Here is a 26,833-nt window from a genome sequence, read left to right as displayed (position 1 = left end):
ATCATATCAAAATAATATTATTGATCAGTCCGGTGACAATCTAGGTTGTTGAACGGTTGTTCACGGTGCTTAGGTGTGGAGAAGAGAGGTGCATAGTAACGTTAGCACTCCAACACCAAGTCAGAATGTGAGAGAGTTGGTTATGTGGGAAAAGTGGTAAAAGTGAAGTGTACTTTGGGAGTGATGCTGAATCAATCTTATATAGGCACAGAGAGCGTTTAACGACTTCCGTAAAATGTGACGCCTTCTTAGGAAGCAGTTGGCGATCACATGAACAATATAGATTGTGTTAGAGCGTTCCAATGCGGTGATCCGCACAGGATTTCGCGTGTCCTCCATCATATTTTCTATTATATTCTGCACTAATTCACTACTATAAATTAGTGCATACACCACAATGTAAAATCACCAACATTCTCAACGCTCTCGTTTCCTTCTCTTTTCATTTTGCTCTCAATGAAAAGCAACTAACTACTAAAGAAACATTATATCAAAATGCACAAACACACCCTGTTTCTCTCATATGTCCTTGTCTCCACACTCACTGTAAGCACCCGTCACATTTCCATCACTCTTCTTGTCCAATAATTATTTCTTGCGCAAACACATTGTACATATTAAAAAAATCTAAAATAAAAGTACATCACCTCAACACCAAAATTTTACTACTATGATTTTAGGTGTGTAATAATTTTATCACTGTCAATGCAGGTTGGTTTAGCAGTGGATCATGCAGGAGACAAAAACCAAAACCCATTCACTGCAAAAGCTTTTGCAATTCGTTATTGGGACAGAGTGATCAAAAACAACTTACCAAAACCATCCTTCATTCTCTCCAAGGCATCACCACTTAGTGCCACCGAAACCGTGGCTTTTGCGAAACACGCGGCGGCCAACACACTCTCCACAAAGCTACCGGAGTTCTGCTCGGCCGCCCATCTTCTCTGCTTCCCTGAAGTAACTCCAAGCCTTGCAAAACACTCTCAAGACGGAAAATTCTCCGTCTACAATGATGCTCAGAATTTCACCAACTATGGCACTGCAAGACCCGGCGGATTAGACTCTTTCAAGAATTACTCCAACGGCTTTGAAAGCAATCCTGTAAACGAGTTCCGGCAATATAGCCAAAGCTCCGCTGGTCACAACGACAGTTTCACAAACTATGCTTTTGAAACTAACGTTGCAGATCAGAATTTCAATACCTACGGCTCCACCGCAGCTGGTGGCTCTGGCGAGTTCAAAGAATACGCTGAAGACAGCAACGTGGCTAACCTACGGTTCACTACCACCACAAGAAAGCACTGAAATTCCGAGGCACAAAATTCCTTGGAAGTCGTCTAAATCTCCTCGGAATACCAACTTTTTCCGAGGAACTCATGGCCTGGAAAAATATTTGGTTGCAATCCAAATACCGAGGAAATTTCCGAGGAACTTTTGTTTCCGAGGAAACATGTCCTCGGAATTAAGATGTGATGGCAGAAACACAGACTGACGAACCTGCGGCGGCTGACATAGAAGTGACTAGCATTTCCGAGGAACTTTGTCCTCGGAATGTATTATATTTAAAAAAATACTAAAATTATAATTAGTTTCCTGTGTTTCAAAATTTTAAATTTCAAAAAAGCGCCGAATATTTTAAAATTCCAAATTTCAAAAAAGCGCCAAGTTTAAATTTCGAATTTAAAAAAAAAACGCCAAATATTTTAAAATTTAAAACACCAAAACCCTCGACGAAAAAGTTCCTTGGTATTCATTTTAATTAATAATGAAATTTAATTAAAAAAAGTAAATGAATTAATTAATTTTTTTTTAAACATCTATATTTTATTAAGCTGATCTAGGTGTAAGGCACCCATTAGAACGCACGGAACAATAACAAAAACAACAGGTTCCGAGACAAACACGGAAAGCCTCTAAAAAACTATACATGCAAAAAGAGACTGCTGCTCTAACAACTAACAAAGCTTGTCGATAGAAAATGCGCCAAACAGCAAAAACAAGCCTATTACAGTGGTTTTAGCTGCGAAGTTTTTTTTTTTTTTGAATTGGCATATATATATTGAAGGTCACGCACAAGAAGTGCAAAGTGACAAGCTGTTACAACCAAAAAACACACCCCAGCCAACTGATAACACACAACAGCCGAGGGTGGTAGCAGGGGAAAAAGCCTAGCAGCAAATGGAGGCAAAATACAAAACAGAAAACAGAAAAAACAGCTATGCACAACCCTCCAAAGCACCAAACAGCAGAACCAAAAACCTGCTACATGACAGCTGAAAAAACCGCAAGAACAGACCCCAAGCAGATTCAAAAAACAGCGCCATTCAAAAAGCAGCGAAGTTGTTAATGTATATTGTTAGGATTAGAAATATGTTGACAAGAGACATTGTTATTTGATTGCAAAGAGAAACATATCAAATACAAATACTAATACTAAAACAACTTAATTAGTTCTAACTAGCATTAATCCTAACTAACATATGCAGAGTCTCGAAGCAGTAGCACCAAATCATCAAACTTATGATGATTCAAAAAGAGAAAAGCTCATACCAATGTTATGAAATCTACTCCTCCAACACAGCGGTCAATTTCTTCCGATGAACATGAATCCCAAAGATGCATTCCTTTATCCCTTTTGACATCTGAAGGGTTACAAGAGAGAATAAAATCTTTTAAAATTTCATCAAGCCTTAACATAAACACTACAATAAACAGCATCACGGTAAAGCAAGGTAACAACTTAACAAATAATATGCAAAATCACAGCAAAATGTATGAAAAAGCATGATTTATACCTTCATGCATTTTCTGAGTCCTCATCATCATCATCACCATCTTTTGAGGAAAGAGATTCATTATTTCCAGAGTCTTGTTGAGGCAAGAGTCGGCGACGTCTACGGTCCCGTCTATCAACCCTTTTTTCCATCGTTTCTAACAACTCTCTGTTACGCCGAATTTCTTGCATGAAAAAGTCTTGTTGTTGTTTTAACTGAGTCCTCATCTCTTCAAGCTCTTTTTGACTCTGAGTCCTCACTTGTTCAAGCTCTTGATTTCGAGCCTCCATCTGTTGACTCAATTGTTGTACCAGTGTCAGCATTTCAGGGGTCATAGAACAACATGCACCCATTACTACAACAATCAATCTTTTTAGATTCTAATCCCAACTTCGACACTAATCTCTTGGCCTCATAATAACTTTTTGGAAGATTGTCTTTGATGGGAGTAGCATCCAAAAGCATTTTCACAAAATGCTCCAAGCACTTATCAGGTACATTCCAATTTGACTTGGCAGCTAAAAGTCTCGCGCACATGGATAATTTAGAGTCATTTGATCCTTCAAACAACGGTTCATTTATCTTTTCCAACAGGTTGTAAAAATCTTGTGCTTTCTTGTTCGGGGGTAGCTCCTCTTCAACCGGCTCATCATAAGACATGTTCACTCCAAGAGCGTCACCAATCATATCATCCATCATGTCAAACTGTTCAACATTCTCTGTACGTGTTCCACTGCATGAAGCATGTGTGTTCACATTGAACCCAGTATTAATAGGCGGCATTTGTTCACCATGATTAGTCCACACCCAATAGGAATCCATAAAGCCAACTTTTTTTAAATGTTTGATGACATCTTCTCCGCTCTGTATCAATCTACACGTACAAGTAAGACACGGACATCTTATCCCTCCCTCCCTCTCATAAATGTTTTGTGACATGGCAAAAGCAACAAATCCATGAATTCCTTCCTCAAATTGCGGTTTAAGTTTGGTTCTCCCCGGAAATGTTCTATCGTACATCCAACTTCGGTAGTAATAATATTGATCCATCTTCTGCACTATTGACACATTTGGTTAAATTCTATTTAAAAAAAAACTATTTATGCATTTCTTAAAACAAAAACTAATATTTATGCATATTATATTTTTTATACCAATATCCATGCATATTTAATCAATAAAGTTATATATAAATAAATTTAAAATTTAAAATACATATGTAATAATATTAAATTAATTTAAGAAACTAACCTGATCAAGTTGTAATCCGATGAAAAATATCCAGAAAAATCAACAGCGGCAACAACGACAACATGCACGTCTAACGACAAAAAAAACTATCAAATTAGTTATTTACAATTTACATGAATTACACATATTATATGTCACATGTATATACTAAAATTTATGAACTAAGATTTTTGTTACTAAGATTTTTACTAACTAGCATTTTTATTACTACCTATTTACCAACTAACAATTTCTATTAACGACGTTTTTATTACTAACAAATTTTTTTCAAAACATTTTAATCACTAACTAACATTTTTATTAACTAATATTTTTATTAATTTTTTAAAGAAGCTAATATTTTAAAACTACTTAACTTTTTACTAACATTTTTTTTACCAACACAATTTCTTTTTACAAATTAACATTTTTACTACTAATTAACCTTACATTTAAAAAATAAAAAATAAAAAATAAATAAATTAAGCAATAAATAGAAAAAAAATTAAGCATCAACAAGAAATTGACAGTGAGATTATAAATAACTATGATCAAAAGTATATAACTAGTTAATGATAGTGAGATTATAAATAAATTGATAAATTAACATTGTACAAAATAACTAAATCAACAATATACATAAAATAAAAATACATTTGTAAAACTTACCAATAACAATGATTTGATGCTAAATTTCAAATGATTTAAGTGAAAATGATTTTTAGAGAATGAAGAAGTTCTTGAAAAAGTTTAGAATCCTTGTTTATAGAGGAAAGCATTACAAGAACCAGTTTGTATGGAGGATGGGGACTATACACGCTTTGAAAAGAGGGAGGTAGGTAATATAATTAAAAGTTTGTTGTAAAAATTACTGAGAGAAATTATTACAAGCTAGCTGCCTCTATATAAAATTCTTGTTTAATACATTACAACGGTCATACACGCTTTGGAAAGAATTTAATAATGACAACATGTTTTCCGAGGAACATGTTCCTCGGTATTTAATTTGGAAAAGCGCGCCGCACTGAGTTTGCAGGAGGGAGGAGCAGAAATTCTGACTTGTACATACCGAGGAAAAAGTTCCTCGGAAATCCTTAATTTTGGCGAGAAACCATTGTTCCTCGGAAATTTTTGGTCGGAATACACAACCTTTCTTGTAGTGTACGTATTCCGTTTCCACTGCAGGGAGAGAACAGACGTTCTCTAAATACAATGAAAACGGAAACACCGGTGATCAGAGTTTCGGCAACTACGGAAAAGGCTCCGCAGGTGCCGAAAACAAGTTCACGGCGTATGGAACGAACTCTAACGCCGCTTCTTCAGGTTTTTCAAGTTATGCGGATCAAGGTACAGGTAATAAAGACACGTTCGTTAATTACGGTGTTAATATGAATGAACCGATAGAAAATTTCAAAAATTATGCACGTGGAAGTTTAGGTGCTGTTGAAAAATTCTCAAACTATAGAGATCAAGCCAATGTTGGTGTTGACTCGTTTAGTTCTTATGCCAAGGACTCAACGGGTGCGACCAACGTTGACTTTGATAACTATGGTAAAACACGTGGTGAAGGAATCGACACTTTCAAAGGGTATGCTAAAGGTGCTAATGTGGATCATAGGGTAACATTCAAAGGTTATGGTGTTAATAACACGTTTAAGGATTACCATAAAAAAGGTATATCGTTTGCTGGTTATACTAAGCCATCTTCTTCTTCTTCAACTAATTCTGTTGGTGATAGTGTTAGTTTGGTAAAAAAATGGGTTCAACCTGGTAAGTTTTTCCGGGAAAAGATGTTGAAGCAAGGGGTGGTTATGCCTATGCCGGATATTAAGGATAAATTACCACAAAGGTCGTTTTTACCACGTACCATTTTGACCAAATTACCCTTTGCATCTTCTAAGTTGAATGAGTTGAAGCAAGTTTTTAAGGTGTTCGAGAATTCGTCGATGGATAAGATGATAGTGGACTCGTTGGGTGAGTGTGAGAGGGCACCGAGTAAGGGCGAGACAAAGCGTTGTGTTGGATCGCTTGAGGATATGATTGATTTTGCAACTTTAGTTTTGGGTCGCGATGTGACTGTTCGATCTACTGAGAGTGTGAATGGGTCAGGCAAGAATGTCGTGGTGGGAAGGGTTAAAGGGATCAATAGGGGTAAAGTTACTAAATCTGTGTCGTGTCACCAGAGCTTGTTTCCTTATTTGCTATACTATTGTCATTCGGTTCCAAAGGTTCGTGTTTATGAAGCAGATCTTTTGGATCCTGAGTCTAAGGTCAAGATAAATCATGGTGTTGCTATTTGTCACTTAGATACAACTGCTTGGAGCCCAACACACGGTGCATTCATGGCTCTTGGGCCCGGTCCAGGTAAGATTGAAGTGTGTCATTGGATCTTTGAGAATGACATGACCTGGACTACCACCAATTGACCGAAGTAGCGTCTCCACCCCAAGTCAATATGTTTTAAATTTTAGAAATAAGTGGTTTTCCATTTTAAGAAAATGAATTATTTATCAACTTACTATTTGCATGTTTGGATTGAATGTGATATTGGCAAAATCTTAAGGTGCCAATGTGATCAAAATCACACGGTAGCATCATAATTTCGTCAAACTTCCAAACATATACTGTTAGATTCTCTTGTGTAAGTGTTTAATAGTTGGGTTTCTAATGAATGGCAGCTTAATATTATTAGTGTTTTCACTTATCATGAAATAGCAATCCTTTTAATAACTTATAATTTGTTTGTTTAAGGTTTATACCAACTAACTAGAATTGATTTTGATTAAAGATGAGTTCGATCAAACAATCTTTGGAATCGTAAAATATATAGCTTACTGGAAAAAAGTTAAACATGTTGGTAACTTAAAATACATGTTAATTTGGTTGATCACTTGTTAAATTTAATTTTGAACCGACATTTGATTTATTTATTTTTCTCTAAGCATAAGAGTTTTTTTCATGAAAAAATTTTGGTTGACACCTTATATGGGTGATCTTGAGAGAGAAAGAGATATATAGAATGACATTATTACAAATGTGATAGAAAAAGAGATACATATAAACAATGTATTGAAGTGTTTGAGAATATGAGAATGAGATGTCAAACTAGTGATCTTTTTTGATGAGATAGAGTGTCTTAATTATATCTTTTTAAAATACTTTCCTAATGATCTTTTTTTTACTTTTAAAAAAAAAAATTATTATAATGAGGAGTGGGAAGTTGTGGTGATTCAATTGCTGGAAAGCTTATAAAAACCACACTATTGGAGATACTATGCTTTTAAATTTGATGTATATAATGATGCTCTCAGTTACTTTGTTTTGGTCCTAAAACAACTTTCCAATTATTGTGTTATAGCATGCCTACTGTTTATCACCAATTGTATGGATAAAAGTTGTTGGTGTTGAATTTCGATTACAGCACGAAGAATTCTTATGTTAAAAAAATATGACAACGATCCATAGAAAAGAAAGGAGAAAAAGACTAAACGTTGTACTAATTACAGTGAAGAAAATGGAACAAAAAGTAAAAGCGAAATAATTCTAATAAGTCAAATAGGGTGGCTTATACATACTAATTATTTATTACCTCTTCCCATCAAAATCTAAATATTTGTTCGTCATGTTGTAAGAATTTATCTCCTTTCAATAGACATCAAATATTAAACAACTCGTATGATATTTTCAAGATCAAGATATTCGCATGTCTTGGTCTCCGAATTTCCTTACGGGACAAGAGCTATGTTAAACCATATGAGCGTGTTAGCGATAAAATCCAAGGACCGTTCAAAAGAACCAACCAATCATGGGTAACATGGTAAAATAAAGGATAAGTGATGGACAAACGCGTAATTTCAATTAAATAATGTTTTTCGTCGGTTTCGTATGCACCTTTGAGACATTCATCATTCTCCTTTAAGATATAAATCAGAATAGTATACAACAACATGAATAACAAGATTAAGAAGCTGGTCAAAGATTAAGAAGTAGGAGGAGACTTAGACTGCATGTGAAAATCTTCCATTAATCTGAAAATAATTGGTTTCAACTCCAATTTTATTGATTTAATCATTTTTAATGATGACAATCAAAAACAGTGGCGTGGCAGAAGCATATAAGGTAATCTGGAAGATTATTCTCTGAATAGAATTAAAAAGCTCTACACATGCAACTTAATCTATAAGCTTTTCAAAAATTGGTCCTAATAAGAGTTAGTTGTTGTTTGGGGACTTTAATTTGTCTCTTCATATAAGGGAGAAACTTGGAGCTCAATCACATTAATAGTTGATCTCATGAGAAAGATTATCCAACTCGAGAGTTCAAGCAAACTCGTTTTAACGGTCTGAAATGACTCATAAACTTGATTTTTAGACTCATACGAGTTTACATCATATTAAAATAATATTTAAAATAATGTATACACAACACATATACTTACACGTTATCATACATTCATCAATAATTCAAAATTTTCACTCAAATATAAATAAGAAAAATCAATCTGTGTACATTCTTCAATATCTCAAATTTAGAAGATTAAACAATCATTGAAGCTTTCCTTCCATCGAAAGATACCATGATCTCTGTTTGTGTTTCGTTTACGATATATTATATCCCCGTGAAACCTATGATTCAAATATTACTAGTCGTTGCTCTATTTTAATTCTGATGATTGCTTTCTATTACAAGTGATGATCAGTTATGTCTATTATTGCAATTAGTCTCATATGGTTTGACGGTAGGGTTGGATAAACTCGCGATGATCAATATTATGACTATTACGAATATGTTTTGCTCACAAAGACCAACCTCAAAACATGATTAAAGAACAAAGCCAGAGAAATATTTAACATCAGAAATTGGATTCACCAATCCCAATATGTGAAGATGTTTCCAAACTATAGTACATTGATACCTGCCTTCAAAATTTTCAATTTCTGCATTTATATTTCCTACTAGGCAGTATCATAAACCAGAAGATTATACATCAGCAACAAAATAAAACACCAGGTAGCATGTTCAAGTGTTAAAGACGATTCTTGTTAACTAATTCAACCCTACAATATGAGTGCCTAATTGATAATAAGAAGTCATGCTACACAGTATTTCCTCCCAATTTTCCACATGATATACTTCAATTTTGTAGATATAATCAAGTCAAATCTGTGTATCACCAAAATAGTAACACAACTAACAATGTCAAGGCCGTCTAGAACAAAAAATAGACCTAACCACGCATGAAGCAACAAAACAACACCATACCTTTGGTGCTGACGGAAGGCATATGATGCGGAGAATCATCATTGTGAAGCAACAAAACAATTCCATAACTGAATTCTAACAACCCAATTCACATGTACTGATCATGTGGCACACTCTAAGCACAATATACTTTTATGGCTTAAAACTAATTAAAGCAACATGGCAGTCTTTATACAAGGCCTTAAGCTTTTCCACATCCTCCTCAATCTCATGTCAATGTAACCATATGAATACATAAATAGAGTAGAGTAAATAGATAGACAATTTATATCAATCAATTAGGTTTTACTTCCTACCAAGATCTAGTAGGCTATATGTCTCACTTATCCATACAAATAAATGTCAAATAACAAATTCACATAGTGTTATGGAGTATAGAACCCTGGAATCCGTCTCATGTTCAGCTTCCCACATACAAAACTAAAGTTCTAAATAACTTCATAACATTCATCTTGATATAAAATTTCTAAATCTAACAACAATGTTCCTGAATTGCTAGCTGAAAACTTAGAGATTAGACTACAAAAAGAATTAATTATTCATTGCTCCAAAATGTAGAAGATTTTCCTTATAAATTTCAAAGTGTGAACGAATTTAACTCCAATTTTCTCAATCCTTTGGGTACTTAAATCATACCAGCCTAGCTCAGAATCTTCTTCCCTGAAGACTATACTGCTCTTGTTCCCTATTGAGATAGGACAGACAAGAGAACAAGTCCAACTACGAAGAGTTTAGTCCATGATTCTTTGACACCGAGTTCACTCAAAATCCAAATGTGAAAATAAGGCGCCCTGTCAAAATTATAGACAAGAGACTCATCTGGTTGATGTGTTTACAAAAGCTCTGAAGATTGACAGATTTGTCAAGTTAAGAAGCATGATTGGAATGGTGAAGCTAAAGAACTTGAATTAAGGGAGGGTGTTGGTTTTTAATTAAAGTTAGTTGAGATAACCTCAAGTTAGTTTAGATTAGAAGTAGTTAAAACTGAATTGTTAAGGTAGTTAGCTATTTTTGTGCAAGCTAGTTATTTTTGAATAATTACTTGTAGAACAAGTAAAGTACATAGCTTGTGAATTAGAAGTTTACAATCAACAAGTACTTTCTCTTCTTTTCTCTTAATTCTCATTTCTCTCACACGAACACATATAGCTTGCATTGCAAATTATCCTTGCAGCGCTATCACACTACAAGAAATTTGGTTTTTACTGGTGGAAATAATCCCTCAGTATTGCTAAAAAATCCATCAGTAATATGCATTACTGGCGGATTCAAGTCTGTCAGTAATATGAGCGTCATAAATGTTACTGGCGGAATTTTCCCTCAGTAATGTAGTGGGTGATCTGACAAAGCATTATTGACGGATTTTTCCTTCAGTAATTATTGGCGGAAGAATCTGCCAGTAAGTACTGACAGAAAAATCCGTCAGTACCGTCAATCAAGAAATTCAACCAAAAGTACTGGCCAATAAATCCGCCAGTAATCAAAATAAATCCGCCAGTAACCAAGTGACAATTAAAGCAAAATTCTAAAATCCGCCAGTAATACACTTCTCTTTTTAAATAAAAAATTGGAAAGCAATTCCCACTGTATTATTTATTATTAATGAACTAAAATTAATAAAATAATTTAGTAAAAAAATAAATTGCCAATAAAACATCTCATTCATTCATAGAAGTAAAGTCAATACAAAAGATAGATGCTACAGGTTCAGGGACATTTCCCCACCACAAATTAGTTCCTACATTGCCAGCAAGGCCATGAGCTACTCTATTCTTACTTCTTCTAACAGCAACTACATAACTCACGGAAAAAGGAACACAAGAGACAAAAACTCCAACAGATGCCACATTCCTAAACACATAATCATGAGGCTGAGGTATACACCAGGGTGCCACAAAAGAAAGACCACACCCAGCAAGGTACCTAGACAACCAAAGGTACCGCCACCAAAAGAATACCCCTGCCTCACAACCTGTTACACTCACGAGCCACAGATGGAAAGAACAACCGAAGCACAAGGAATGCTATGCAGCAGCAAAAAAAGGCACATCAGCAACCTCAAATAGGACGAAACCTCCAAACAGCAGTAACAAGTTGCAGTAACAAAACACATCCTGCAAAAGGAACCTTCCAGCACACCTGAACCGGACAGAACAGAAGGTGATGACAGCAACCGGAAACACGAAAAAGCAGGCCAGTCAACATTAACAGAAAACCAAAATTGCTGCCAACTCAACTTCCACCTGTTATCTCAGCAAACAATCAAAGGGACAGACACCACATCCACTGCATTAATATTCTTACCTCTTCTAACAGCAGCAAAAAAAACTAACTAACCAGTATACAAAATATGAGAAACCAAGTGCATAAGGCAACCACATCACAGAGACGATACTCAAAACTAATCATCATAGTATTGGGGCAATTCTGATCTCCCACCTGATGATCTATTTCCTCCTCTCCCCATATTCCGGGCATTTTCTTGTGAAGCATTATCCATATAATTACTGTAGTTTTTCAAAAAACTCTCACCTCCTGGTATGTTGAAATCAGCAGCATAAACGCGTCTCGTCTCGTCTCACCTCCAACCATTTACCATCTCCTCTTTTTGAACCAAACTGCTTCGCTGCACTCTATTGTTATCACCAATTTCTGATGGGTTAGTTCTCTATTCAGGGTTCTCTTCTCTTTGTCCACTTCTCTGTATCAGTTTCTCTACTTCTCAATTTGATGAATTTGCAATGAGGACGTTTTTGACACCACCAGAGACAGCCGCGTGAGAATCCATTCCTTAAACTATGAAATCTTCAGCAAAAGATGTTTCAAACGCCTTGTGATATTCACAAAAGCCAATTCCCTTCTCGTTCTTACAAAAGATATGTGTAGGGTTTGGTCCATTGGCACTATCAATAATTAAAACCGGTTCTCTTGAGATTTATGAATAGGTAAAAGGATTTTAACCCTCACAGTCAAAAGAAAACTAATGCTCAAGTATAGGTTAGACTTTTAGATCTACCCCAAACGTATTGGAGACCCCTAATTCCATTTGAAATTATCGCAGGAATAGCTACTCCATTAGCACTAGATGAATACACTAAAAAGAGGGTGTTTGGTTATTATGGCAGAATTCTTGTGGATTTGGACTTATGTAGAATATTCAACAACATTTTTGTCGAGCGAGATGGCTTTGCATTTTATGCAGAGGTCACATGTGAAAAACAACCTCTTTATTGTTCAAAATTTCAAATTGCAAGCTAATTGGCCATTCTATACAACTTTGCATAAAGAAAGGAGAAAAACTCAACAATTCCACAAAGGATTCTAGTCTTCTTAAAACTAAGGACAATTTTAAGAACAAGGATAAAGATTTGGTATAACACTCTCCTTTTGTTAATGTGTTTGTTGAGAAAGGGGAGAATTCAAACAATGTTAGCCTCATTCCTGATGTTTTGCTTCCTTTGAATGAAGGGAAATGCTAACGAGTGCCCTAAGGGCACTCTTTAAGGACTTTATATAGTAAATTTTTATGAAAAATTGTGCATTCAGTGCATTGGAAATTGAAGTTTCAAACTTTTTCAAAGAATAATTTCTTAATTAGGAAACCTTAAAGAGTGCCCTTAGGGCACTCGTTAGCAAGACCCTTGAATGAAACTATTTGTAGGAATCCTGCTAAAAGTGCTCTTGTTGATTGGACAACTAAGAATAAGGATAAACATATAGAAGGACACCCTTATGTTGCTAATGTGTTATTTGAGAGAGGGAAATTCTATCAATGTTAACCTTGTTACTGAAGTTTTGCACCCTATGAAAGAGATTGTTGATAGGCATCATCAAGCTAAAATTGCTCATATTAATGGAGCATCTAAGGACAATGATAAAATTTAGAAGGATACCATGATGTTGCTAATGTTGCTAATTGCTTATATTAATGGAGTATTCCAACGTTCCTAATGTTCTGCTTCCTTATAATGAGATTGTTGATATGCAACCTTATACTAAAAAACTGGTGTTGGCTTCCAATGATGTTGTAATTCCTCATATTAAAACCCCATATACTTTGATCAAGAGCATTATATGTTGATTTTTGATCATGAAGACACCCTGCACCGTGAAGCTTGGTTGTCTTGTTCTGAGGAAATCCCAAATTCACAAGTAGGTATGAGCTTGCCTAATATAAACACTTCCTTGGTAGATGAAATTATTATAATCCTTCAACTATGGAATACTTTAATGTGATAGTTCCCGATTCTCAGCTCACGTCACTTCTGAGTAAGAAAGTTTGAGTAATGATATTTAAACAACCATTTGATTGACAACTTTTGTGACAATCTAATTTTTCTTTCTTCATTTTGTAAAAAACAATAGAGAAAGAAAAATGAAGACAAAATGAAGTACATTATAATAGACTTAAATATAATTTTCAAAAAGTTTAATGGTAAAATTGGTAACACATAGCAGACTTAAATATTCTAATTTTACTTTCAAATTAACCATCATTGCAGGCCACTTTCAGTGCACAGAGATGTGGGACTTGATTGCTCCATGAGCTTAGAGGCCACCATTTGATTCATTATTTGTTTCCATTATCTCGTATGTGTTGATTGAGTTTGAATGATCGACAACTATCTTCACGATATCTAAAGAAAGTTGTGTCTAAGCTTGTAATCCGTAAATATTTGAACGACAATTTGTTCAACTACCATGTTTTTTTTTGAAAGATTCAACTACCATGTTTTAAAGGGTAAATACTAAATTTGTGAAGGGGTTGTTACAGTAATATTTAATTTTATCAAAATTACAAAAACATTTTAGTTATTTTGGTCAATGTGTTTTTAGTGAGGCGCACTTGGTTGGGTACAAACCCAAATAAAAATATGTTGGCGCACACACAAAACCAAGAAAAATTAAAAGAACATCAATTGATTTTTTCCTTAAAAAATCAATTGATGTGACTAAATACTTTTTATTTAGTTTTGTTAGTTTTATGTGAGTGTGTCCAAATAATATTTATTTGGGGTTGTGTCCATGAAAGACTTTCTCGTTTTTAGTTAGATAGTTTAGATTTGGATGTGTTTTTCATAGTCAATTTAGTTCATAAAATTAAAAAAAATAAAAATAAATATGTATGAGAGTGTGTTTATAATTTTGATACATAAAAAGATTTTAGTGACAAAATCTCACATATAGAGATACTAAAATCAATGTTCCACAAATCGAGTGTTAACTCGCCGAGTTTACCGATTTTATGTTTTTAAGTACGAAAATCGTGTCAACTCGGAGGTAAACTCGATTTCTGGTAAAATCGGAATGTTTGACAAGTTTGACTCGAGTTAACTCGGTCAAACTCGGTAAACTCGGGTAAAATCGGGTAAACTCGGGTAAATTTGAGTAAAATCGGAATGTAAGTCTAATTTTTTTTTTATAGTTTTATTAACAACTTTAAAAACTTGTGAAACTTGCCTTTTTGGATGGTTAAGACTTAAGAGACTTATGATTTTGCAAGTTTATTTTGTATTTTGATGTTTAGTTGAACATAATGTTTTATTATGGCGGTTGAAAACCTTTATAATTTAGTCATATTTTGCACTATTGGACTATTTACAATATTATATTAGTTTACATATGTCATGTAAATAATAAATTTTATTTAATTTTAATTTTAGGTAAACTCGTACGAGTTTACGAGTCGAGTTTACCTAGGCAAAACGAGTTGAGGTAAACTCTCGAGTTGTAAAACCTTGACTAAAATGGTTGTTGCACAATGACACTTCTATCGGAGAAAAGCATTGATATATTGACCACCACATGTGACATACCATCAATAATATATACACCTTCATGAGGCATTGGCAATTTTGTTCATTAAAAAAAATGGATAATTTTGTCCAACCCATACTATCTTCCTTAACACTATCACCACCGGTCACCAGCCACCATTGTCGCCCTCGTCACCACAACCATAGTTGTCGTCATCACCCTCAGAAACCGGTGAACACGTCGGAAAACATAGAAACCGCGCCCAAAAATGGCGATGGCGACCACACCCATAAAAACACATAACCCACCAATGTCACCACCATCATCTCAGATCTCACCACCATCGTCCTCACCTCCTTCATTAATACCACCACTCTCCTTCCTGTTCACAACACTCCACCAACAACAACATCGTCGCAACAGTCACTATCATAATCTCATCACCTCTGTCGCCGCCGTCACCATCTCAGATCTCATCATCTCCATTATCGTCCTCACCTCCTTCACATTCGGCGTGTCCTGCAGATCTGGTCGTCGATCTATGATCTCGTCGTCGTGTTCTCACTTCCATTGATCTCAGATCTCACCGTCTTTTCTCACATCCAGCATGGTTCTCCAGATCTGGTCATGGCTTCGCCGGATCCAAATATGTTTTCTGGCTAAAGACAAAGTGAAACGGATAAGAAGTAGGGGAGAGAGTCACCAGTGAGAGAGAAACGGCGACTAGAGCTGTAGCCGAGAGAGAGAGAGAGAGAGAGAGAGAGAGAGAGTATGTCAGAGAAGAGAGAAAGTAAAGGGAAAGAGGAAAAAGGGAAGAGATAACAAAATAATGGCAAAGTAGGGTGGTATGTGAGTGGTAGGGTTAAAAAAAAGTGTCTATCAAACATTGAAAATTGGAAAATATTAGTGGAATATTTGGCAAGTGTTGCAAAAGAGTGATCCTTTAGAGTTACTCTTAAGTATAGGAAAATAATCATTTTAGATTCTACCAAAAGTGATAAACTCTCAAAAGTTCTCTTTTAACACTTTATTTTTAACGAATTAAATTGCTTACTTGCATTAAAGATACACAAGTTAATTGTACACCTATTTTTAATTTTGTATAGTAATCCTACATTTCACACATGAGAAATGATATTTGAACAATTACTTTGTGATAGCTTTTGAACAATTTTTTTTTCATACTCACGTTATGTACTTAGTCTCTCTCTTCCTTTTTATCTCTTAATTGTTTTTGACCAATAAATAAAAATTGTCACAAAAATTGTGAACAAATAATTGTACAAATATCATTACTCTTCGGATATATAAATATATACTATATCTGTAAAATGCCATTTCCTTTCCAACATAATTTTCAAACTATTATGTATACTCATCAAACTGTGTCGGCATGCTTAACACAATTTAGATATGTACCCACATCTATATACAGGACACAATTGTAATTTAAATATTTTTTTCAACAAACCTGTAAAACTTTAATACTCTAATTTCACCATCCAATAAATGTATCATTGCAAGTCATTTTCAGTGCACAGTGGTGTGGGGATTGATTGCTGTTAAGACACCATGTGGTTCATAGAGACATTGAGTGTTTGTGTACATTATTTGTTTCCATTCTTTTCTGAGTTAATGTTCATCATGAAAAACCCAATTTTGGATAAATAAATGTTATTATTGTTAATAAGTTAATGGATTATGTTATGTTAGTTTACTTAGTTTTAAATTCTGAATCTTCTAATTACTAGTACTCATTCAATGTCTCTCACCTCCCCACTGAGCTGCTACTTGGGACATTATTATTATTTGTTCAATGTAAGATTTATCAAAGTGAATGTCCTAAAAAATATTGAAGTATCAGTCCCATGCTTGATATTTGGCTGGTTGGCACCTTACAACAATTGAGTAAGCCACCATTTTAGGTTTTGAAATCGTACGTGTTTGTCAAATAATTGTCTAATGTCATTCAAATCGCTCCCTCCCTCAAATTGATCGGTTTGAAGTGATGTGTCGTGTCTAACGACATTGTGGCGTGTCAACAAGAATGTCATGTTATATGGAGTATTTTGACTAGAGTTGTTAATTTTAAGATGCCTAAAAAAAACCCCAAGGTTAAATGGCCCCTTTCATATGGAGAATATTTGGTTAATCGCAACGATTTATAAACTATATTTGTGCACACTCATATTTGAGAAAATATAGAAAAAGAAAAATAATTAATTAATGTATGTCCCACAATTTGAAATTGTATACTCGTCAAACTATGTCAGCACGTCTTTAACACATTGATTCCGCGTCCAAACCTTATTTCTCGCGTCCGAAAGCTCTTTTTATTGTGATTTGTTTGAAGCTAGACATTCAAGCATCTCACTCAACATATGGTTGCGTCCAAACTACCCGCTAGGACAAACACATGCTTAGATATATATCTAAATCTATATACAGGACATAATTGTAATCAACATGTTTTTTTTAAATACCCTATAAAACTTCAATACTCTAATTTCACCATCCAATAAACGTGCCATTGCAAGTCATTATTCAGTGCACAGTCGTGTGGGACTTGATTGCATATAAGCCACAATTTGTTCATTGCGTATTTACTGTGCTTATTTGTCTCCATTCTCTTTTAATAGTTAATAATACTTGAGATTAAAAAACCACTACTTTCATTTACGTAAATTGATTTCTTGCCTTAGTTTCTAAATCTCAAATTTGTAAACCCAAAACCTCGCATTTTGGTTATTTGCCAAATCAATACTCTGCAAAGTGTTCGTACAAATTAACCCAAAATAGCAAAACATTATCATAAACATTGGATGCTAATGCTAAAATTATTCGTGACAAGATCTATCAAAAATCTTGGTTACAACACAACTTACTTTTTTTTGAAAAAAAAAAACAGTACAAGCTTCTATAATTCTATAAATTATTGCTTACTACAACACAGAAACTCACTACACTTTCCACCTTATCCCTTCCTTCACTCTTTCTAAATGTTATCTCTATAGAAACCATTGAAGAAATATAACATAATATTCACATAATTCATTGAAGAAAATGCAGAAACAACTTAGTCACACTGTTCAAACCCTCTTCATCCTTCTCTCCATACTCACTGTAAGTTTTTCTTTCATTTCATCACTATTTTGTTATCCAATAATTAATTGTTGCATGAATACTACACCCTATGAAGCACGGATACAGTCATGGACACCGGACACGACACGGACACTGACACGCCGACACAGCTAATAATTTGAAAAAATCACATAATTCAGTATAATTACAAGTATCGGTGTCGTGTCAATGTCGGACACGATAAGTGTCCGACACCGGAACATGCCTAATTCAAGAAGTGTCTGTACTTTTTATAGACTACAAATCTTAGTGTCTTAAACTAAACATGATGTGTCTTTTATTATTATTCTAATTTTTTATGTTTATGAATAATGCAGGTTGGTTTAGCAATAAATCATGAAAAAGAGAAGAACCAAAACCCATTCACTCCAAAAGCTTTTGCAATTCGTTATTGGGATAGAGTGATAAAAAACAACTTACCAAAACCATCTTTCATCCTCTCTAAGGCCTCACCCCTCAGCGCCACCGAAGCCGCGACATTCGCGAAACACGCGGCCGCCAACACACTCTCCACAAAGCTGCCGGAGTTCTGCTCCGCCGCCCACCTCTTCTGCTTCCCGGAACTCACAAAACAACATCCTTTCGACCCCTCGCATTTCGCTGTCTACGAAACTGACCAAAATTTCACCTTCTACAGCCTCGGAGAGAATTTCACCACTTATGGAACTCACAAACTCAATGGAATCGACGCGTTCAAGAATTACTCCAACGGTTTATACAACGAAAAACACAACGAATTCGCAAGATACAGCAAAATCTCCACCGGCCACATTGACAGTTTCAAAAACTACGCCTTAAACAACAATGAGGGTGTGCAAACCTTCAACAGCTACGGCATTAACTCCCAGGGTGGATCCGGTGAATTCAAAGCCTACTCTGAAGAAAGCAACATTCCTAACCTAAAATTCACCACCTACACAGCCTCCGTGCGCGGAAGAGAACAATCGTTCGTAAGCTACAGCGATGGCGGTAACTCTGGTAACCAGAGTTTCGCAAGTTACGGCAAAGACTCTATTCACGCCGTTAATGGTTTCACTCAGTATGCGAAAAATGCTAACGTCTTCAAATCTGATTTCTCTGGATATTCAGAAAAAGGTTCAAGCGCTGTAGATGCTTTCGTAAGCTATAGTAAGAACTTGAATAAACCTGAGAATACTTTCAAGAACTATGGTAAAGGAAGTTTTGCTGCTCAAGAGAAATTCACGAATTACCGAGATGGAGCTGGTTCTGGTGATGATTCTTTCACTTCATATGGTGAGAGTTCGCAGCTCGGGGTCAAGGTGGGTTTCAATAACTATGGTCTTAATCCAGATTATCCAAAATCTCCAGGAAGTGAAACTTTCAAAGGCTATGCTAAAGGTGCTGATTTAGATCATAAGGTTTCGTTCAAAGTTTACAATGGTAATAATAACACGTTTAAGGATTATGACAAGAAAGGTATTTCTTTTGCTAGTTATAATAAAACTACTGCTTCAACTAACTCTCTTAGTGATAGTGGTAGTTTGGTCAAAAACTTGGTTCAACCTGGTAAGTTTTTCCGGGAGAAGATGTTGAGGGAAGGGACGGTTATGCCTATGCCGGATATAAGGGACAAATTACCGCCAAGGTCGTTTTTGCCTCGTTCCATTTTGACCAAATTGCCGTTTGCGTCTTCTAAGTTGAATGAGATGAAGCAGGTTTTTAAGGTGTCTGAGAATTCCTCGATGAACAAGATGATGGTGGATGCGTTGAGTGAGTGCGAGAGGGCGCCGAGTGTGGGTGAGACGAAGCGTTGTGTTGGTTCGCTTGAGGATATGATTGACTTTGCAACTTCTGTTTTGGGTCACAGTGTTACTGTTCGGTCCACTGAGAATGTAAATGGTGCGGGCAAGGATGTCATGGTGGGTAAAGTTAAGGGGATAAATGGTGGAAAAGTTACTGAATCTGTGTCATGTCACCAGAGTTTGTTTCCTTATTTGTTGTACTACTGTCACTCGGTTCCAAATGTTCATGTCTATGAAGCGGATCTTTTGGATCCAGTTTCTAAGGTAAAGATTAATCATGGTGTTGCTATTTGCCACTTAGATACAACTGCTTGGAGCTCCACCCATGGTGCATTCATGGCTCTTGGGTCTGCCCCTGGTCAGATTGAAGTGTGTCATTGGATCTTTGAGAATGATATGACATGGAGCTCTGCTGACTAAAGTAGCATCTCCACTCGGAAGTATATGTTTTTATTTCTATATCATGTCAAGTAGCTAGTTTTTCGTTCCTATGTTTGGAAATAAATGGTTTTTCCATTTGAAGAAAATGTATTATGTATTATTTATCAACTTAATGTGTGCATGTTTGGATTGAATGTGAGTCAGGCATAAATATAATGTGTCACTCTAATTTTGATTACATTTTTTTCACTTCAACAAAATCACATGGTATCATCATCATTTCGTCAAACTTCCAAACACACACTATAACTTTCTCTTATGCAAGTGTGTTACATGTGACTTTCCTTATTTTGAGTGAATAATTCTCAATGACTATTGCTCTCTAGAACTTGTCTTATAACAACTTTAAAACTAAATTCTACTTGTGAAGCATATTTTGATAAAAATTGGAGCACTTTATGATCCTTTTGGCCTTTTTGACCGGTTGTTTCCACTATTTGCCTCATTTGCGCCATAAAAAGAAAATTTTCCTCGGTCCCCATTTTCAAATTTAATTGATCAATTCGAGTACCTTTAGAGTATGAATAGGGAAACTGAGCAAAGAAATAGGAAATTCATCTTGATCTAAAATTTGGGTCTGATTGGGAATGAATAAAATTTTTTTTTTTCTAGATTTTTTATGAAGGTTGATGATGAAGACGATATAAAGAGGAGGAAGAAGTGGAAGAAAGAAGATGAAGAAATGAAAAACAAAATATAGCTAGTACAACCTAAGATACAATGGACTTCCATTATCCAACTATCCCCTTTATGATAAAAAGATCAAAGAGTTAAAATTAACATAATTAATAAGGTCTATGGTGGACCATCTACAGTATTGGTCTACCTTAGACATTTGGAGTTAAAGTCAATCGAAAGGGATCAAATTGATTGACATAAACATATTTGAAAGACCAAAATGAACAATTTAGACGTTATGCAACCAAAATGAAATACAAAAATTAACAAAGGGACCAACTGTCCAATTAATCTTTGGGTCTTGCTAACAAGTGCCCTTAGGGCACTTGTTAAGGATGCAAAAATAGAAATAATTGATAAATTTAAAGTAGAAAAAGATACTTTTTAAAGTTTCCATGCATTGAATGCACCATTTCCAAGACAAAATTTCTTCTTTGGTCTTCTTAACAAGTGCCCTTAGGGCACTTGTTAGCATTTCCCTTAATCTTTTTATTTAATGTATAATTTTAAATATATTATTTGAATTATCAATGATTCAACACAGTTGGATTACGGTTGAACTATTCATTACATGGGTGGACACTCGGGCGGGTTCGGATGCTATCCCCAATCCGGCCAAAACAACGGATGCTACTTTAAGGCCCAATTTCGATCGTGGGAGAATCGGTTTAAACATATTACAGTTTTTGATTCGGGCTTGTCTTTCAGTTCGGTTGGTTCGATTTACCCATTTTAGGTCGCAAATTTTTTTATTAATTCAGATAATAGAATGAAGTTCTTAGTACAAAAATCAAAATCAAAATCAAACAAACCCAGTAAGAAGATTTTTTTTTTCCCAGATCTTGAAAACATCAACAAATAAAAGTAAAATGCATATCCTTATCAGGATTGAGAAGATCAGGAAATTTAGAGAGCGACAAATGTTGATGTTTTGCATCATTCTATTATGAAAAAGTGTAACTGATGTTTTGCATGAGTTACATCATTCTATTATGAAAAAGTGTAACTGATGTTTTGCATGAGGCCAAATGTTGGTCGAGCTTGGCAAGATTGAGAGCGACAACAAATTTAGAGAGGAAATTGACGAAGGCTACAAAGGGTATGCAACAAGCTGAAGATAATAGAAAAGAAGTTGAAAAATTAATTATAAAACCAAATATTATTTCCACTTTTTCATAATGTTGTACTGTAATTTCCTTTCCCCCTCCATTTTACAAGACCTAAGAAAAAAATTAAACATTGTTTCTTGTAATTGTAACTTTGTTCTAAAAAGTTGTAGATTTTGGTTGGTTATGGTTTGCCATGGATCCATTATGGACATACGAGCCCGACCAAAGATAACCGAAATTAAAAGACTAACCCGACAACCCAATTGAACCCACTTGTTTTACCCTTTTTGCACTCGATTTTAGCAATTTCAGACGAATGTCGGGTTTTATCTACCCCACTATTCAATAGTGTCACACTATATATAGTCATCATACTATACTATGCCCAGAATGTGATTTTTTTTTTTATTTTACATATGTCAGCATAACATGTCTTCACAACTACCATATTAGTTGAATGAGTCCATCTCCAAAAAAAAAAAAAAAATTAGTTGAATGAGCTAAACATTGATGATGAAGTATTATAACATGTTTTATGTCTGATCAAAATCTCATTTATTTTTGTGAAATCAATGATATTCTATCACCTTCCTTCTTATACATGTCAATGCTATTGTGTTCCTTTCCAATTTAACACCTAGATTATTTTTTAAAACAATTTAGCACCTTGATATATACCCACATCTATGATTTATATTTGGGACACAATTGCAATTTACGAGTTTATTTTTTTATTTTTTATTTTTTATTTTTGGTGGATTTACGAGTTTATTTTAACTACCTTATAAAACTTCAAAATTCTAAGCATGTCATAGCTGATCATTTTAGGTCCACAGCGATGGTGTGTTTGATTGCTTGCTCCCTCAATTTAGAAACCGTTTACGGTTACTTGCCATCGATTGAATATTTTTTGGACATTATTTGTTTCCATTAGTTACTCATTAATGCTTTAGATTATTTAAAAAAGCAATATCTTCATGCAAGTTAGAAAAAAAAAATCATTATATAATATTTTTTTAATATCAAAAGAAAGATTGAATTTTGCATGAAGATATGTGAACATCCAAGTGCAGCAATGACATGAAAGAATATTGAAGTTTCATCCTCAGCATTGATTATCACAATGACACCAATTTTGCTATGTTCTTGTCTCTACACGGATGCCAAAGTTATTTGTGACCAGATAGGAGAAACTTTTGTGTTGTAATTTTTTTTGGACACACTCAAAAATTGAAAATGGTTGAAAGACAAAAACTAAATAATGCACATTTTTTAAATAATTAAATGATACAAAACATATACTATAAATTAGTATTGCATACAACAACAAAGAAACTTGCAACACTCTCCTACACTTTTCTCTCACTTTGATCTCAGTAGAAAATATTGAAGAAATATAGAATGGATGATTATTCACTCATCTGAAAATTAGGTTAGATCATTCATCATATCATTTCTTGCTCATTTTTTCCGGTCACACTCAATTTCCCTTTTTGTGTCGGATGAGATGGTTATTCACTGACTCATAGACCCATAATATCATGGTAACACTACAAAGATGGACCTATTTTATTATTCTATCAAAATTTTAAAATAATACATTGAAATTAAAATATTAAACATGTTTGCACTGGGATATAGCATAGACAAAAATCAAATTCAACCAGAAAGGAATAAAATGCACAAACAGCTCAATCACATAATTTACTCCCTCTTTATCTTCACTACCATCCTTCTTTCCACACTCACTGTAAGCATATATATTTTAGTTTTTCATTTTGTCTAATATGCGTGAATACTACATTGTATCTTAACCTTACACTAAAATTGGTGTATCTTAGATATATATTTATTTTACTATGTTTCGAAATTTGAATTCTTAATGTTTTAGTCCCTTGTATCAATGCAGGTTGGTTTTGCAGTAAATCATGCAGAAGAGAAAAGGCAAAACCCATTCACTCCAAAGGCGTTAGTAATTCGGTATTGGGACAGAATGATCAAAACAAACTTGCCAAAACCATCCTTCATCCTCTCCAAGGCGTCGCCGCTTAGTGCCACTGATGCTGCAACTTTTGAAAAGCATGCTGCCGCGAACACATTATCCACAAAGTTGCCAGAATTTTGCTATGCCGCGCACCTCTTCTGCTTCCCGGACATAAATCCACAATGTAGTCATAAACCCGTTTTCAAAGGATTAGAAGGCACCATTTTCAAAGGATATGGGAAAGGAGTTGATTTAGATAAGAAGTTTAGCTTCAACAATTATGGTTTTACTAACCCCTTCAAAGATTACGCCAAAAGAGGTCTTTCATTCGGCATCTACACTAAAGCTTCTTCAACTAACTCCGTTACCAGTTTGGTGAAAAACTTGGTTGAACCAGGTAAGTTTTTCCGCGAAAGGATGCTGAAGGAAGGGACTGTTATGCCTATGCCAGATATAAGGGATAAGTTACCGTCTAGGTCGTTTTTGCCCCGTTCCATTATAGCCAAATTGCCCTTTGCATCTTCTAAGTTGAACGATATGAAGCAGGTTTTCAAGGTGTCTGAGAATTCCTTTATGGAAAAGATGATAGTGGACTCATTGAGTGAGTGTGAAAGGGCGCCGAGTAAAGGTGAGATCAAGCGCTGTGTAGGTTCGCTTGAGGACATGATTGACTTTGCAACTTTTATTTTGGGTCGCAATGTGACGGTTCGGTCCACTGAGAATGTAAATGGATCGAACAACAATGTTATGGTCGGTCAAGTAAGGGAGATAAATGGTGGGAACATTACGGAGTCAGTGTCTTGTCATCAAAGTTTGTTTCCTTACTTGTTATACTACTGTCACTCCGTGCCAAATATTCGAATTTATGAAGTGAATCTTTTGGACCCTAAGTCTAAGGTCAAGATTAATCATGGTGTTGCGATCTGTCACTTGGATACAACTACTTGGAGTCCCACTCATGGTGTATTCATGACTCTTGGGTTTGGTCCGGGTCAGATTGAAGTGTGCCATTGGATATTTGAGAATGATATGATATGGACTACCGCAAATTGAGGAAGCTGCTCCTCCCATGCCAATATGTTTCTGAATCCAAGCAACTCATTTATTTTCTTTTATTAAGAAATAAATAAATGGCATGCTTTCTCAAAAATGTGTATTATTTAAATAAATTGTTTGCTAATAATGACCTTATCTTATTTATGTAAGTATGTATTATATGGCTCTACAAGTTACAACAATATAGTATTTTCATGAATGTCCAAGAAAATATATACTATATATAAAGAGAATAAGATATTTTGAGATGACTTTTTTGTTATTCTTATTTTATCCTTATCAAATCAACTCCTATTTAATTTTAAATTTAAATTCAAATCTATACCATAATTATAGGTAATTTGAAAAACCAACTCTATTTTAGTTGAACTTTTTTTGTTATAATTTTTGAATAATTTACATAATTTTAAATAATATAAATATTAAAAAATTAATTGAATTAATGTATATGATAATATATATATATATATATATATATATATATATATATATTACTATATAATGGAATACAATACAATAAAACGGACAGACGGGCACATGGGGCTATAAAACTTTGCAAATCTTTTCTATGTATTTTTATAGCGGTCTCTGTAAAAAAAACATCGGCTCAAAGTTTGATTTGGTTGAGGTTTACATTGTTTTGATTTTTGAGATTGTGAAACTTTAAAAAATCATAATTAATATGTTCCATGTCGGAAAATTTTAATTTTATGTGGGATACCTTATATTAATATCCTAAACATGCTTAAAAAAATCATGAAAAAAGTCGACCTCTAGATCACATTTCTAGACTTTATGTCTAATTTTATGTAGAATCTGTGTTTTTTTTTTTAAGAACTGAGTTTTTTTAATATTAGGGACTATTTCCTGATTTCACGTATATCACAAGAGTTAATGCAATATCGTTAGAGTTCTTTCGGGACAAATGCGGTTTACCGAATTACAGATTTCCTTAGTCTGTTTGGGTTTTTTTTTCTTCTGTTTTCTATGTTTCAGTTGTTCCTTTCGGAGGGTTTTGGCCTAGTCCCCCCTCCTTTGTAATTATTTTTCCTTTTTTTAATAAAATTCTTTGAGTTAGGCGGCAGAGGATGGCGGTGTCTCGGGGTGCCAACCTAGTTGGGATGTCGACGATGTCTCCTAATGCCTGTCCTCGCTCCTTGCTTATAAAAAAAAAAACCTAAAATTAAAATAGTACTTATAGAAATATTTGTATTTACCTCTCCTCTACAAAGGAACTATAGTGAGACTGGACATGAAATCTTCATATGCAAGACATGTATTTTCACCGATAAGTAATCATATTTTAAAATCACTTAAAAATAAAGAGTGAATATCTAATTTAATTTATGACGGAAAAAAAAAAAAGACATGTTTGGTCTATAGGAAATAAAAAAAACAAAAAAAAAAACTATTACGTAGATATTGAAAATTCTCTCAAATTAGTTAAATCAAAACCTCTCAACATCTTATAAATATTAAAATATCTTTAACATTTATTTTAAAATAAATTATTTATCAATATTTGAGATTAATTATCAAAACCAAATATTCAACCAAACAAATTTATTAGAACCAGAGTAATAAATATTTCTAAAACTTAATTTAATTAACAACGTCGATATCATTATGCTGGAT

General features: G+C 34.4%; 3 protein-coding genes and 2 long non-coding RNA genes across 5 annotated transcripts; 3 read left to right on the top strand and 2 right to left on the bottom strand.

The window, feature by feature from the left end:
- The first annotated feature begins 398 nt into the window (after positions 1–398).
- Positions 399–6,708, top strand: LOC146899976 (polygalacturonase non-catalytic subunit AroGP2-like). The gene is made up of 3 exons (XM_085739505.1): positions 399–546; positions 712–1,283; positions 5,167–6,708. Exons 1-3 carry the CDS (start codon positions 496–498, stop codon positions 6,428–6,430), a joined length of 1,887 nt encoding a protein of 628 aa, XP_085595631.1. The 5' UTR covers positions 399–495; the 3' UTR covers positions 6,431–6,708.
- On the bottom strand, positions 2,374–3,101 carry LOC146899978 (uncharacterized). Its single transcript, XR_015024264.1, has 2 exons — positions 2,796–3,101; positions 2,374–2,642 (listed from the first exon to the last, which is right to left on the bottom strand). It is a non-coding gene; the product is annotated as an uncharacterized LOC146899978 (long non-coding RNA).
- LOC146899977 (uncharacterized) lies at positions 3,135–5,165 on the bottom strand. Its single transcript, XR_015024265.1, has 3 exons — positions 4,674–5,165; positions 4,026–4,095; positions 3,135–3,832 (listed from the first exon to the last, which is right to left on the bottom strand). It is a non-coding gene; the product is annotated as an uncharacterized LOC146899977 (long non-coding RNA).
- Positions 6,709–17,982: 11,274 nt separating the features above from the next.
- On the top strand, positions 17,983–20,549 carry LOC146899975 (polygalacturonase non-catalytic subunit AroGP2-like). Its single transcript, XM_085731898.1, has 2 exons — positions 17,983–18,146; positions 18,485–20,549. Exons 1-2 carry the CDS (start codon positions 18,087–18,089, stop codon positions 20,348–20,350), a joined length of 1,926 nt encoding a protein of 641 aa, XP_085588024.1. The 5' UTR covers positions 17,983–18,086; the 3' UTR covers positions 20,351–20,549.
- Positions 20,550–23,799: 3,250 nt separating this feature from the next.
- LOC146899974 (polygalacturonase non-catalytic subunit AroGP2-like) lies at positions 23,800–25,344 on the top strand. The gene is made up of 2 exons (XM_085731899.1): positions 23,800–23,908; positions 24,068–25,344. The coding sequence occupies exons 1-2, from the start codon at positions 23,837–23,839 to the stop codon at positions 25,193–25,195; spliced, it is 1,200 nt and encodes a 399-aa protein (XP_085588025.1). The 5' UTR covers positions 23,800–23,836; the 3' UTR covers positions 25,196–25,344.
- Positions 25,345–26,833: the final 1,489 nt, after the last annotated feature.

This window comes from Medicago sativa, chromosome 8 (genome assembly GCF_051527215.1).
Source record: "Medicago sativa cultivar Bolivia chromosome 8, Bolivia_mono, whole genome shotgun sequence".
Classification (NCBI taxonomy): Eukaryota; Viridiplantae; Streptophyta; class Magnoliopsida; order Fabales; family Fabaceae; genus Medicago; species Medicago sativa.
Note: the sequence above shows the minus strand (reverse complement) of the source record. Positions and strands in the feature narration are given on the sequence as shown.